The 13678-nt window shown below is 39.3% G+C and overlaps 1 protein-coding gene across 9 annotated transcripts in view; it reads left to right on the top strand.

Annotated features, from left to right (window-relative positions):
* The window catches only part of nrp1a (neuropilin 1a), a 64354-nt gene that overhangs the window by 7417 nt on the left and 43259 nt on the right, over positions 1–13678 (top strand). For all 9 annotated transcript variants that reach the window (XM_088642901.1, XM_088642903.1, XM_088642902.1 and 6 more), the window contains one exon: positions 10562–10743. In XM_088642901.1, the coding sequence (XP_088499027.1) occupies positions 10562–10743 (182 nt within the window). The remainder of the gene's footprint in view (positions 1–10561; positions 10744–13678) is intronic.

The raw sequence follows: 13678 nt of genomic DNA, 5'->3' as shown, positions 1-13678 counted from the left end.
TTCAATTTAGTAAATGGGGTGGGGGGGGGGGATTCTGGTTGTGTTTTTGTACAAAATTTAAACTCAAGATTTCTCAGCTTTTGAGATGGTGTGGATTTTTGGGCAAGCTGCCTCCATCTTTCAAAAGAAACGAAAAGACCAAGTCCAAAAAACACACGTGTTAATAAGTAACATCTCTTGCACATTCTTTCTCTTGACTGGCTCTCACCAGCCCACATAGCCCAGGCACTGTAGAACCCCAGCTAACAGAGACTGCTCCCACGCTGCAAGATGAACATGCTGATATACAAGGGCACCCTCTCTCTCCGAGGCCCTTCCAATCCAGAGCATTAGAAGGGCCAATTGAACAAAGCCATAACTCTCACTGATCCATGGAAACACTATACACTTGTTACTGCTTAATGTTCTGACAGTACTTGAGCAAATACAAATCAGTGTAATCAGACATTAAGAGCTCCCATGTGTGAAAATAAATACAGTTTAAAAGTCATACTTCTCTTTTCCCTATTTTTGGGCTGCATAATCATGGAATGTATTGGTTAACAGACACAAAAGACTGAGTATTATGGAAATAAACATGAATTACATGTTTTAATCAGCGACCGTATATACTTGGCATTGCCTTATATCTCCTTGAAATAAAACATTATAACATAAAAATGCACGTCTGGGATATCTTATAAAGATAAATGCAACCTCTGAGTGAAATCCAAACAGATTATATTTCTTTGATATTAAGCACTATCATAGGATTCACTTATAACTTAAAGCCTGTGTATTCGTATATACCAGCTTATTCATCATCACTGCTGTCAAGTAAGATGAAACAGGAATGCAAACTATTAAAGCCTGTTAAATCTGTGCATCCAGATTTGAAGCAACTGCTTGTCATTGAGAATCCCCCCATTTTATCAAAAGCCCATTGTGGTTGTCTCATTTTGCAACATAACCAGGTCACACAAGAGAAACACTGTTTCATACAGTGTTTTTACCTAATAGTGTTAATGACTGCTGAAGTATGCAATAAACTGCCTCATATTCTGTTAGCATTGAAAGTGCAGGGCTTTCTTACATTTATAAGATATAGTCACGCAACTCAAATATCTCACTGTCTCAAAGTCACATGAAACAACTGAGGATGAGGATAGATCATAAAAGCTTTCTCATTGCGAAAGAATCTCTCCTGAAAGTCAAAAACAGAATAATATTTTATGTCTGTGTTTTATCTCTCTAGCTGGTACAGAAACCACAAAGAGTCTAATTGGCAACAATAAAAAATAATGATTTTTATACATTTAATGATTCTGTCTCTTTTTCTGAGTTCTTTTCTGTAGTTCACTTGATTACAGCTCATGTCAGTATGACCAAGAACAAACTGAGTTCGAGGTCCTTTGGAAACAAAAGTGATATCTCTGGCGAGGAAAAAAGGGATTAAAATTGTAATTACAATTAGGATAATATTTCTGGGCTGTGGAAAATGGTTGTTTGAGTATTGAGACTTGTTTCTGGGGGCAAGGGGGAAGCATGTTAAATGATGCTGATAAGAGATAATTTTGCTCTGCAGTTCTACAACAGCTGCTCATGTTAGTACTTGCCTCTCAAGGTGAAAGTTTTCAATTCGCTATACCAAAATAATTAAGGTAGTAGGTGAGTCATTTCAATTAACAGCACTTGCTATAGGTTATTTTCAAAAGATTAGGTTGGCAAAAAATGAAATTAATGTTGTACAGTAGTTTAATGTAGTTCATTTCAGAATCTCCCCAAACCTGGATCAGAGTGAAGGGATTTTTGCTCTGGGAAAGACCAACAATGTGTAGTTTCTGTTACAGGCAAAGCAATACAAAGAGTGGCTGCGTACTTCAAGTGTTAAATCGAGGAAGCAGCATTGTTTAAATTGCTCCAAGACAACTCACTCTCGCATGAGCGAAATACCAGCCACAGACTTTTGTTGTTCACTACTTTTTCACAAATTAAACACAACACAATGTCAGAAAATCTGGGTACTTGCTATAAATAAAAACATGTAGTTGTTGAACAGTGAGAGAAAAGAACCGTTTGTTTAGCCATTTGCTACTGGTTTGAGGTTTTGCTGTGGCACTGAACTTTGAGGAATAACTTGTGCTCCTAAGGCACAAAAGAGCACTTTCTATTGCTTTTTTGAATGATGATTCGTCCTCAGTCTCAATACGATCAGTTAAAGATTTGAATTTTATATATACATAAATGTTTTTTTATATATACAGCTCACATCTCTTCATAGTATACAGTAACTAAAAGTTTTTTCTTGCTTTCTTCTTTGGATGCCGACTGCTATAGAAACAATTGATTTCTGCAGGGAAAGTTCCAGAATGTGATTAACAGCGGCACTCCCACCTGCAAATCTGCACTTTGCTGAGGGGGGAATTTTGTTTTAACACTCTTATTTTGTTTAACTTGATCTTCTTCAGCATATAAAGATCTCTTCATGATGCATCCTCACAGATGATTATCTCTCAGCATTCATACTCACATGTGCAGTTAATTTGAGTGATATGTTATCATGAATGCATCTCAAGAAAGTGGGCCTCCGTACCCTCGGTTGTTCCTGTACAGGAGACTTAACTCAGTATTACACACGAGAACTCGGGTCCTGCAGGTCTCGCTTGCTTTTAGATGAAAGAGGCCGCATCTGCAGCCTTTCATAGTGTACCAGAGCAGCAGCTGAGAGACATTCTTCAGTTTCCCCTCCATCCCAAGTAGACACCAAAGTGTCAGATTGTAGGAATGCCGCTGCAGCTAATTATGGGATGAGAACCATCCAACTTGGCAAAGAAGAAATCATAAATACAGAGGTCAGCTTGCCCTCCAGAAACTGGCAGGAGTGCCACCGTCAGTCCTTTGATTAGGAACAGCTACACCATCCTCCTTACTTGGGTAGGCACCACTTGCTTCAGAAATACTGACCCCTTGCAATCCGTCGTCTTTTTTGGAGGGGAAAAAACACGGAATAAGGAAAAAAAAACAGGAAAAGGAGTCTGTCTGGAACATCTATCACTGACAGAGGAAGGAACTTTCCCAGCCTGGCAATTAATTGAATAACTAGAATTAACATAATGTAGAGTTTGATTGGGTTTGCTCTCCAGATAACATGGTTTTTTTTTATTGAGTAATCAAGGGTTTTTGAGAGCCTTTTCTTTTCTTCTGCCTTGATGTGACGTTCCAGCTGCCGTGCTGTGAATTTCTGCCTGGCGTTTTAGTAGCCTTGTCATCGGGCTGTGTACCTTTGCTAGTTAGAGACAGCACAGCCTAAATACCCCCTACCGTGCGTGTGATGGCTGAAGGGACTGAGTCCAGCAGGAAGATAGATGAAAGTTTAATTGAATCACATGTAGGAAAGCTGTTCTTGCCCCCGAGCGCTTGAGTCTATGGAAGCCAGATAAAAGAATGAAGACTGTCTTGAGTTATGTGGGAACAGGACTATTGTTGGGATTACCTGACAGAGACCCTGCAAGGAAACCTCAACATTATTCGTTTCCGTTCATTAGCAGGTCTTCTCTGTTAGCTGCGCAAGAGTGTGAAACAACACCCAAAGACTATACCTTCTGTGAGCCCCTCAAAGAATCCTGAATGTACAGCTCCCCAGCCTAAGAATGTAAGACAGAAAATACGAGTCTGTGTTTTTGTTGGTTCAGTGTTTATTTTTCTACACTTACGTAAACAGATATACAGCTAATGTCTGTCTCCTAGCCTATAATTTCTAATATGCAATCATCATCTTCTTTTCAGCAGCTGTGAGTACATTTCGGCTTCTCTCGCACGTTTGATGTTAGACTTTGTGGCAACCAGCCTCATAGCTCTGTGGTCCTTAGAGCATAGAATTATGGGTAGCACTGTGGTCTTGTATGGTGCTATGCACTATTCTATGGTGCTTTGTGTTTCTCGATCTCTGTGTACAGTATACGTTTGGTGTAAGTGAATAGATGTCAGACCTGATTATTTCAAATCCATGCAGAGCACTGGAATAGTAAAAGAGGGATTAAAGTAGCAGGGTGCACCAGTTTTCTTTATGTAAGTCAGTAGTTTACTTGCACATTAGCAAAAATGGGTTTAGTGTGACAATTTTGCTAAAATCAATTGCTGATAGCCCACATACTGTATGTTGTGTAATTGGCCTGACAAAGGTAGAGAATCATACTGTACTTAAGTTTCTACGGTTGTATTGCCAGCTTTGGATTCATCTTCTGTTAAAAAAAAAAGCCATACCTTCTTGGTGGTTCATAAAAACGAAGTATGATTTCTGCCTGTCATCAGGCGGAAGAAAGAAGTATTTTATGAAAGATGGTACATGCCTCTGTGCCTACAAACCATTTTTTTATTCCCCATGGGCTCTTTTTGAGGCACTAGAGCTCAAACATCTTTGTACTCTGTAGACTTTTCTACTCCTGTAATCAAAATATTCTCAAATGCCAAGGTGAGACATGCAAGAGTTATTGCACTGAAAATGCATGGAAATGGTGGTGGTTTTCTTGGCAGTGGGTATCTGAAGATCTTCATTTACAGCACAACACTTCATTTCTCTGGACAGCCTCCGTCAGTTTTTATTTAAGTGAATGATTTAGCAACGCTTCCAGTATTATTTTTGTGTAATTGTGAACTGCCTGCTCACTTTATATGGACCACTGAGCTTGATTTTGTTGTATTTAGGTAAAAACAGATTCATCCTGTAGTGGTTTTGCTTTGCACGACACAAAATTCAATGTATCAAAACTATGGTTTCTTGATCTGTCACTGGGGCATACAGTAGATTGTTCAAGCACCAGATTTAATCTATTGTCTATAAACCAAGGTACTGTACCTGTAATTCAAACAAGCTTAGGAGTTCAGTTAAGTGGAGGTGATAATTTTGTAACTGTTAAACCTCCTTCACAGCAAGTAAGAAATCAAATGGGTGGAGACCTGTCCTTGGTGTTACAAAACCTGCTCCATTGGAGCCATTTCATATTTTAACATCTGGAAAAATACAAGTTTAACAGTTTAAGTACTAGGTGTTTTTTCAGCGTACTCCTTACCAGTTGTTTAATTTGTTTTACATATTCCATAGTTATTTGTGATACATATCCATAGTTATTTTTCCTCAAGCACACAAACTTTGTCAAATCTACCCCACAACCGCCCACCCAAGCAACAACCATTCACGCTATTATTTTTGCCTGTGGCAAATTATAAAATTACATATAACTCAAATAAGCATAATATTTTCACTTTAAAGTATAAAAATAATGTGTTTTTAATCATACATACTGTAGTAATAATGCTAATGTTAATCAATCTTGTTACTGATGAAAAATGTTACTGGACAGGTAACCCGCATATTTGAGTAATATCTTCTTGATTTAATCATGAAAACCTAGCTAAAATATTTTTTCATCTTCACCTTAACTCCTTCTCCAGACCCAAGACAACGTATTCCAAATTGCCCCTCCCTCACTTGCCTCCCATGCTTGACCTTATTGTAGTAGTTTATTGTGATTTACCCAGCTTACTTGAACTGCACTCATTTTGATATGGATTTTTTTATTGTGTATTTACTCATTACACGGCAAGGTCTCCCTGTAGATAAAACATTTTATCTACAGGGGGACATAACTTGTACCAACTCAATATTTTTTAACTCAGGATTAAAAAAAAACTGATGTATCAGTTTAGCAAGAAAAACACCTCTTGTATCTGAAGTCCCACAGTCTATACTGTATTCAGTGAGAGCTTTTGTAATTCTTTCTCTTGTTTACTAATGACGTTGAAATGGCTACACAGACCCAGCCTGGAATAAGTTTAATTGTTGGCCTCTAGGCTCTTTAGGAGCAGTGCATTTCTCATACTATCTAAACCAATACTTTAAAATAAAAAGGTTATTGTGTGCAAAAGGAGGGGAAATGCTGTAATTGGATCTAAATACTTTAATTCGTTTAATCTGATTGTTCAGATCTCTCAGCAGTGTAATTAGAAACCTAATGGACAATGCCTTGCAGATCCATCATTGCTAATGATAATTGCCCCTGTACAAAAACGCATGTTCAGCTCAAATCCAATTGAATCTAAAAATAAAATCATTATTCTGGAGAATTTCTGTCACCTTAGACCACTTCAAAGTTGCACACATAAATGATAGTAGTATCTGGCAGGGGAATATTTTAAGGTCAGGTATTAATGTTACTCTTCATTTTGTTCTTTCTTCTTAACTGACTTCTTTAGATTGGGGAACAAGTAAAGGTTAATTCTGCACTGAAAAGCTGAAAGAAGAAACATAACGTTTCAGCTGTTAAGCCTTTTGCAGCTGTTAACTTTTACTCTTTCGTTTCGTTAATTTTTTTGGATTAAAAAATTTAATGAATTAAAGCACAATGAGTGTTCTTCACAGCAAAGGTTTCGGCTTCTCAAAATCGTAATGCTTTGGCACATTTATATTTAATTGTCAGTAAACATGCCATGTACTCATGTTGTGTGGTGAAAAGCTGTAACTGGGGGAGACCTCAATAATATTCAGTCCAAGCCTGGTTTTCAACCAGGCTCAGCCTGGAGTATTTAGAGCAGCAGACTGGAATCAGAATTGTTTTCATTTCAAGCCACTTAATGCAGTAACAGTTACAGCCTCTTCCTTCCTTTTCTGTCAGAAAGTTGACAAGAGGTCATTACCAACCTTAACGGTTTCTGGGCTGAAAGTTATTATTTTTGGATGGGTTAATTAACATCAGATGTCTATTGAAACTCTGCATGTTATCATGCAATTTTACCCCTTAAGGTAAAAAACAATGAATGGACACAAGCATGCTTCAGACATTTGTAAATGTTAACAGTGTTGTTGTTCGTGTGTAACAAGTGACAGCTTGTTAATGGCCTCAATGATAATATGTTGAAGCCTGGAGCTCATGACAGCTGCAAGGACATTTTTTTCCCCAGAGTTATCGGGTTATAACATCTTGTGCAGAAGAACAGGTGTGGTCATGTGTTTTCCACTTTGATATCTCTTTGCCTCAGAAGGTCTGAAATGCAGGGGGTGACACTTCTACGAAGAAAGTTTTTAGGAATAATGTCCCTGATCTGGAAAAAAGTACCTCACATTAAACTTATTTATATAGAATGTGGTCAAATATACACACCTTTTGGAAACAATAACTATCCATGTCATTTCAAGGCATAATTGACGACCGTATGTCTTGGTGTGGTTTACGGAAGGATGTAGCATCTGGTACAGTATTTGCGTTCTAAATTAATTTTCAAAGCAGCTTTTTTGGGGGGAGGAGCAACAGAGGTGTTTAAAAAGATCATTTTAGGATTAACTTTGTTCTTGCTAGTGCCATTGTTGTACCAGTGTTTTCCTTAAGAAAGGTAGGTAGCCAACCATGAAAATGAAAGGAACAAGTAAAAGGTTTATTCCATGCTGAAAAGAGAAGAGAGAAAACACCAAGTTACTGTTCCAACGTTACAAACAAACTCTTTCCAGCACGGAATAAACCTATGACTTGTTCCTTTGCAGACTACGCATGCTGACGCAGCTGCCCACCTGAACCACATGAAAATGAAAGCAAAGTCATCCTTAATATTCATCTTTAAGTATTGTTTGCTGGCCAAAAAAAATATTTTGGAAAACAACAAGACATAGGTACTTTGAAATAAATGTTTTAGGAAAACAGGAAATACATTTTAAAATGTTTTTTGTTGCTATTTCGTTTAATTACAAGTAACAGTGTCCAAAATGGTTCTGAGCATGAGCTGGTCTGAAATTCAGATTAGGCAGGACTAGATTTCATGTATCGCATGCCCCTATTTTCTTACAAAAATAATTTATAGCCACTAAAAGAGTAAAGCCAAGGTTAGAAAGAAGACCTTTTTAACTTCCCTTATGGATAGTCTGGGCATTTTCCAATTTCCATTTCACTTATGGAAGTGGTTTCTGTCTCAGCTGTTAGACACAGTGGTCTGTTCAAATTGAAAAGCTTGAGAGATTAACGTTTGTGCTAGCTAGGGCATGGTGTGTATTGTTTAAAAAGTTGCGCTATCTGTTGTATAATCTAAATTTAACCCAGAAGGTCAGGTAAAAAGAAATGAGATCAGGCAAAAGCACATAAAGCCTTGTTCTGCCTGCAAAACATTACAACGGTGATAAATAGGGCTTTGCTAGTAAGAACGTGGTTCTGCAGGAATCCCCAGGGTTTCCTGAAACGCTGGAAGAGAATCAAAACTTGCAGTGAATTTGTTAACGGTTTGGACTTTATTAAATACTCTGGGTAGGATTAACCCGCAGGTGGTTACTGAGATGGATCAGTAATGAATTTATTCAGTGAGTAAGACCAGAGTGGTTGGCAACCTCAGTGATTTCAAGGCAGAATAAGGAGGTGAACAAGCTGTAAATGATCACATAATACTTTCCAGATGACTAGCACATATGTGTCTCCCTGTAGAGAGCCCGTGAATCTCTTTTAACAACCCGTACCAGAGCAGGTACAAACGAGGTGATGTTTTAGGTGGTGCAAATGTGCCCAGGAGTTATCAAAGAAAATTCTGAAAAGGCATCAGGCTTTCCTGCACTTGCTTCCCACACTGTACTTCCCTCTTGGCACTTTTCCGAGTCCATATCAGCTAAGGCCCACAAAAAAAAAAAAAACTGTTCGAAAAACAAAGGTTTGATGTTTAGGAACGTATAAGTATTGACTGCATATGTTTGGAAAAAAGATCTCTGGTGTTATCCGTTATCCAGCATAGTCCAGTGCAAAAAAGGCAAGGGATTTACAATAATCTCCTTTGTTGTTATAACGGTCATGTCTACTCACTCCCATTTTAGTGTACAGACACCCCTGGGATGGTGCTGACAAAAATAACAACATCCGCTGTAGCTAAGCACCAAAACCTGAAGATTTAAACTTTGAGTCTTTTCCTTATTCTGCCTGATTACAGAAAAACTCCAGCAAGCATCTGGAGAGCTGTAAGCTATATTTTAAAAGGCGTCTCGTACTCCAGTTTTCCACGTCCAATTTGTATTATTCATTTTACTGCAAGCTCTGGTAGAGATACAGCAGCCTAAGGCCCCCCCAGAAAGAGAACGAACAACTCCAAAAATCCATCCAGAAGGCACAGACAGGTTTGTCAAGGCAAAATAATCTTTTCAAACGGTAATGGAAATTGAAACATTGTGAACTGCAAACTCTCTTGTGTGGATTGACCGTGTTCCACCTGTGTAGGAACCGACTGGTTCCCTTGCTAAAGTGCTGACAGAGCAGCTCTTATAGAAACAGCTCTTATTTGTAGGCAGTGGAGGGACTGTTGCCACAGCTGCTTCTGTAAGGAAAAGGGCTGGACCCATAACAAACCCAACATTTAAAACAAATATGATGAGCTCATTATCAGCGCGCTCGGGCAGGAGTGAGCGAGCCACTGCACCGTGGTTATGGGCCGCCACGCAAAACAATTTCCTAATTGAAACGGCTACAAGACAGCAAGGGGCCGGTGCAAGCTCCGCTGCCTTTGAATCGAAGATGAGATGTACAGCATAAAATATAGCAAGTGAAAGGTCCATACGTTTCCCGGGCCACACAAGTCCATCAATGTCAGCTAAATGATCCTGTGGAAACATAAAGTGACACAAGGCCTTAAGTGATGAGGTGATATCACTTCCAATAAAAGTAGCCTAGCTGGGTGAAGTCATCCTTGCATTATGGATTCTCAGGGGTGATGCTTCACCAAGTAAGAAACAAGAGCTCTGCCCTCCCCTGAAGCTCCTTGATTTTGTATATTTATTCCCTAGTGTTGTTTTCTGCGGCTTCATTAACATTTTCGGTTATTTGCCTTGAGTAGTTTGGAGACAGGGAGGATGGTGAGTCAGATTTGAACTGGCTTAGTCGGGCGGCACTGCTGGTCTCCTGTGAGACTGTCTTTTTTCCTCTTGTTGTGTGAATTGATTTTATTTAAACACGAAGGCATTTTTGAATGGATTTCAAAATGTAATCTCACTCAAGGCAGATGGGAACTCTTTTCTCAGTAATTTAGGCAATATGAGCCTGATTTCTCACATCCAGAAAGTCATGCATTTTAAAATGTATGTATACCTCTGGATGCACTCTTCTTTTTTCTTTTTTTCAACAATAATGTAATTCCAGAAATTCGAGACACACAGGTTCGTAAACTATGCTGAAATGCAATAGATTGATGTCTCATCGTGTTTTTTAATTTTCCTTCTTTAAATGGGTGACACCCTAAAACTGAAACAGATGAATGTAAAAATGCCAGTGTACAAATGTAAAATTATTTCCAGAAAATTGTATGGAAACAAAACTAAAACAATTTAGATGTTAATCTGATAGGGTACGTTTCCCGTTACCTTATGAGGAGTGCAACTATATTTAACGCAGTCTTCAAATATTTGCCTATACAATTGTGATTTGCATTGAATATACAGTCTTGATGAAGACTGTAGACTCAAAAGCTAATGCAAATGACATTTCCGAGCCTCTTTCTCCACACTCCCCTCGAAATGCCTCTCTGTCTGTTCTGGTCTTTGCGCTGAGGCCACCTGTCTATGTGCTCTCAGGTACGACTATGTGGAGGTGCGGGATGGAGGCGATGAGAACGCCCAGCTGGTGGGGAAGCACTGTGGAAAGATCGCTCCCTCTCCAGTGGTGTCCACGGGGAACCAGCTCTACATCAAGTTTGTCTCCGATTACGAAACACACGGAGCTGGATTCTCCATCCGCTATGAAGTCTTCAAGACAGGTCAGCATTTAAACCTCTTTGAAAGCCATTTCCCCTGTGTAGAACGCCTGCAGAGGGAGCACTAAAATGGACATTTATGAGGAAAGTACAGTACAATGACACCGACAGGCTGTAGACATCACAGGAAAACACATTCAGGTACTGTATGTGTCCCAATGCCCTTGGTAACCATGTAATCTTGTGTATCTCAAGACATTTATGTCCGCAGCTGCTTAAATTCCACTGAAATTGAGTTTGCTAAATTAAATTACATTTCTACTGAAATTCTGCTGAAATTGTTTACATCTGTTTCTGCTGACGTCGTGATATGGGAGTTCAAACGGAAGGCGTCACCCCAGGGCTTTTGTAGAAAACTTCACTTACGAATGTCCAATCTCCTATGTCTTTAAAAAAACTGGAGGGAAGGCCTTCAACGAGAATATCGTCTTGCCCCAAAAGCTGAACGTTTTCGTCATGTCTAGACTTGTGGTGCTTTAAGAGGGATTGTGTACTATAGTTTAGTGAATGCAGCCTCATTCATGATCAAAATTTCTTAAGCAGACAGCAGAAAGGAAGACCCGCTGAGAAAGAGAGGCCACAAAACTACATTCTTTTAACCTTTTCGGTGAGGAACTAGAGTTAAGATCTTATCTTGCTGGCCTTTTCCTTTTTAGGTGCATCTGACACTGACGCAACAATAAAAAAGGCTTCCTGTTGTTTTGGGATTTTTCCCTTCCTGTTCTTATTTTAGGTGAACCACACCAGTAGCAGCCTAACAAGAAAGGTGGAAATTTCCATTAAGTGGTGACCTAGGCAGGTGCATTGTAATCCAGCTAATTTATAAATTCTTCTCAAGGTGACCCAGTACCAGACTAAATGAGATGCCAGAGTTCATCTAATCTGGAGTGGTGTGCTGATGTTGGGGGTGGGGAACGGGCAATAATGCAGAAAGTCAGAGGGAGTCACTCCCATGATCCATAGCTGTCTGGAAGAAAGCATTTATTGTTAATGTCCTTATACTGCATGTTCAACTCTGTATAAAATAGAGCAATAGAGCACGGTAGGTGTCCATTAAAGCCATTTAGGACATGAGTGACCACAAAAGAGATCGAGAATTTAAGGAGTGGACCAGAGAAAAGCTGAATGTACTGTATACAAGAAATGCAGGAAAACTAATCCAGTGAAATTACCCAGTAATGTAACAATTTTCCCAGGACCCAGTACTGGATAAAGTAGGTCAATGGCTGAAAAATATTTTTTTAGAAATCACAAACATGCATCATTTTTCAAAACAGTGTTAAACGTTTTTGCTGATCAGTCCTTTGATAATTATGTCTTGATCAGGCAAATCTGTGGTAATTATCACAATTCTGAGGTGCACAATGCACTTTTATATTTTGACTCTGTACATCTCATCGACTCGCTTTTCAGACTAATGCTAAATGTCTGGAGCTGCAGAAAGTTTGATCTTTTGTATTACCAACAGAGTCATAGAAATGAGCCTTCCAGCTCATGTTCTTGTGTTCCTGGAGGCACTGGTGCAGATGTAGAGTTTTGGATTAGAGCTGGTTAAGGTCTGGGATCCCGAGATGTGATGCGGTACTTCTATTAGGTAGGAAATACTGATAAAAGGTCAGAAAAGGCCGCGGAAGGGGGAGGCATGTAAAAAAGAGAGAGAAGCTGTGGAATTTCTCAGTGGGACAGAGCACCAGACTGAGAGCGAAGTTTAAAGGTTTTGCCTTCCTAGATTCCTTTTCAAAGGACATTGCTGTTTTTCATTTCAGGCATCTTAATTACCTTGGTAATTTATTTTATGGGTGGCAAATTGCTAACCTTGCTTCAGTGACCCAAGAGTTGCTGAGAGCATGAATCGAATATATGAGCTTCAAGATTAGGGGTTAATTGTATGCTCAGCTCCTGTATATATGTGTCAGAGGACAGACACCTTGTGTTGTGCCCTCCTACTGTACACTGCTGTAGTCCGACTGTAAAATCTTTTTGAAGTACTAAATATGCAAGTAGCCATTTTAGCTAGTGTATGAGAGCCTGATTTGTTTTTTTTTATCTGCTTGGCGACACCCTCATCTAGGGTAGCAACACCCTTATCTAGGTTAATGTGGAACTTTGCATGTTTCTTCAGTGAAAGTGGGACTTTTCAATTTCATGTAATAAAAATGTTTGTGGCATATTCAATGGCAAAATAGGACATCCCCTCTTCTAGAAAGTCTATATTTATCCCATCTTTATGTCACACTTTATTTTATGTGCTCCTCCAAACTGAAGGACACATGCTTTCCATTAAGGCCCTGACTTTTTCAGAACCACATCAAACTTAGGAGGGGTCCACTGAAGTGGGTCTAATTTTAGTCACAAGAAATGACGGCGCTGACTTTGTTAACCGAGTTGATTTTGAGGGGTGTACGCGAAGAGACAGGGCGCTTGCATCACCTGAGAAGAGAAGTCTTGTCATTTCTCCTTCCATTAATGTCATTTATCATGTCACTGCCATCTGAGCTCTTTACGACAGCACCTGTGTCAACAGCAGGGAGGGGAATGATCACTAATCTTGGGCTTGTGTTCAAATTCACTTTCATATGCCATGTGCTTCAGTGACACGGGTCACATCTGGCAGAGTAACCCCATCACTCCCTAAGGAAACTCAAGACGCAAACTCTCTCTTTAGGGGCAGTGCCCTCGATCATTCTTTACATTGTCTTTCTTAGAAAAGAAAAAAAGATAGGACCAATTGAGGGGGTTAAAATGTTTAAAGTAATGGCAGAATCTACATGTGGGAATCAAGGGGCCTACAACTGCTCCATCAAGCTAATCTCTGCGGGTTTTCCCTGCAGTGTAACACACACCACGCTTCAATTTAACCAACTCCTCTCTCTCTCTGGAGGAGTATTCATCCTTTACACAGGATTTACTCGATTATTTGTACAAATCCAAATGATTA

This window comes from Lepisosteus platostomus, chromosome 8 (genome assembly GCF_059453375.1).
Source record: "Lepisosteus platostomus isolate fLepPlt1 chromosome 8, fLepPlt1.hap1, whole genome shotgun sequence".
Classification (NCBI taxonomy): Eukaryota; Metazoa; Chordata; class Actinopteri; order Semionotiformes; family Lepisosteidae; genus Lepisosteus; species Lepisosteus platostomus.
The sequence above is the reverse complement of the archived record's forward strand: the minus strand, read 5'-3'. Positions and strand labels throughout refer to the sequence as shown.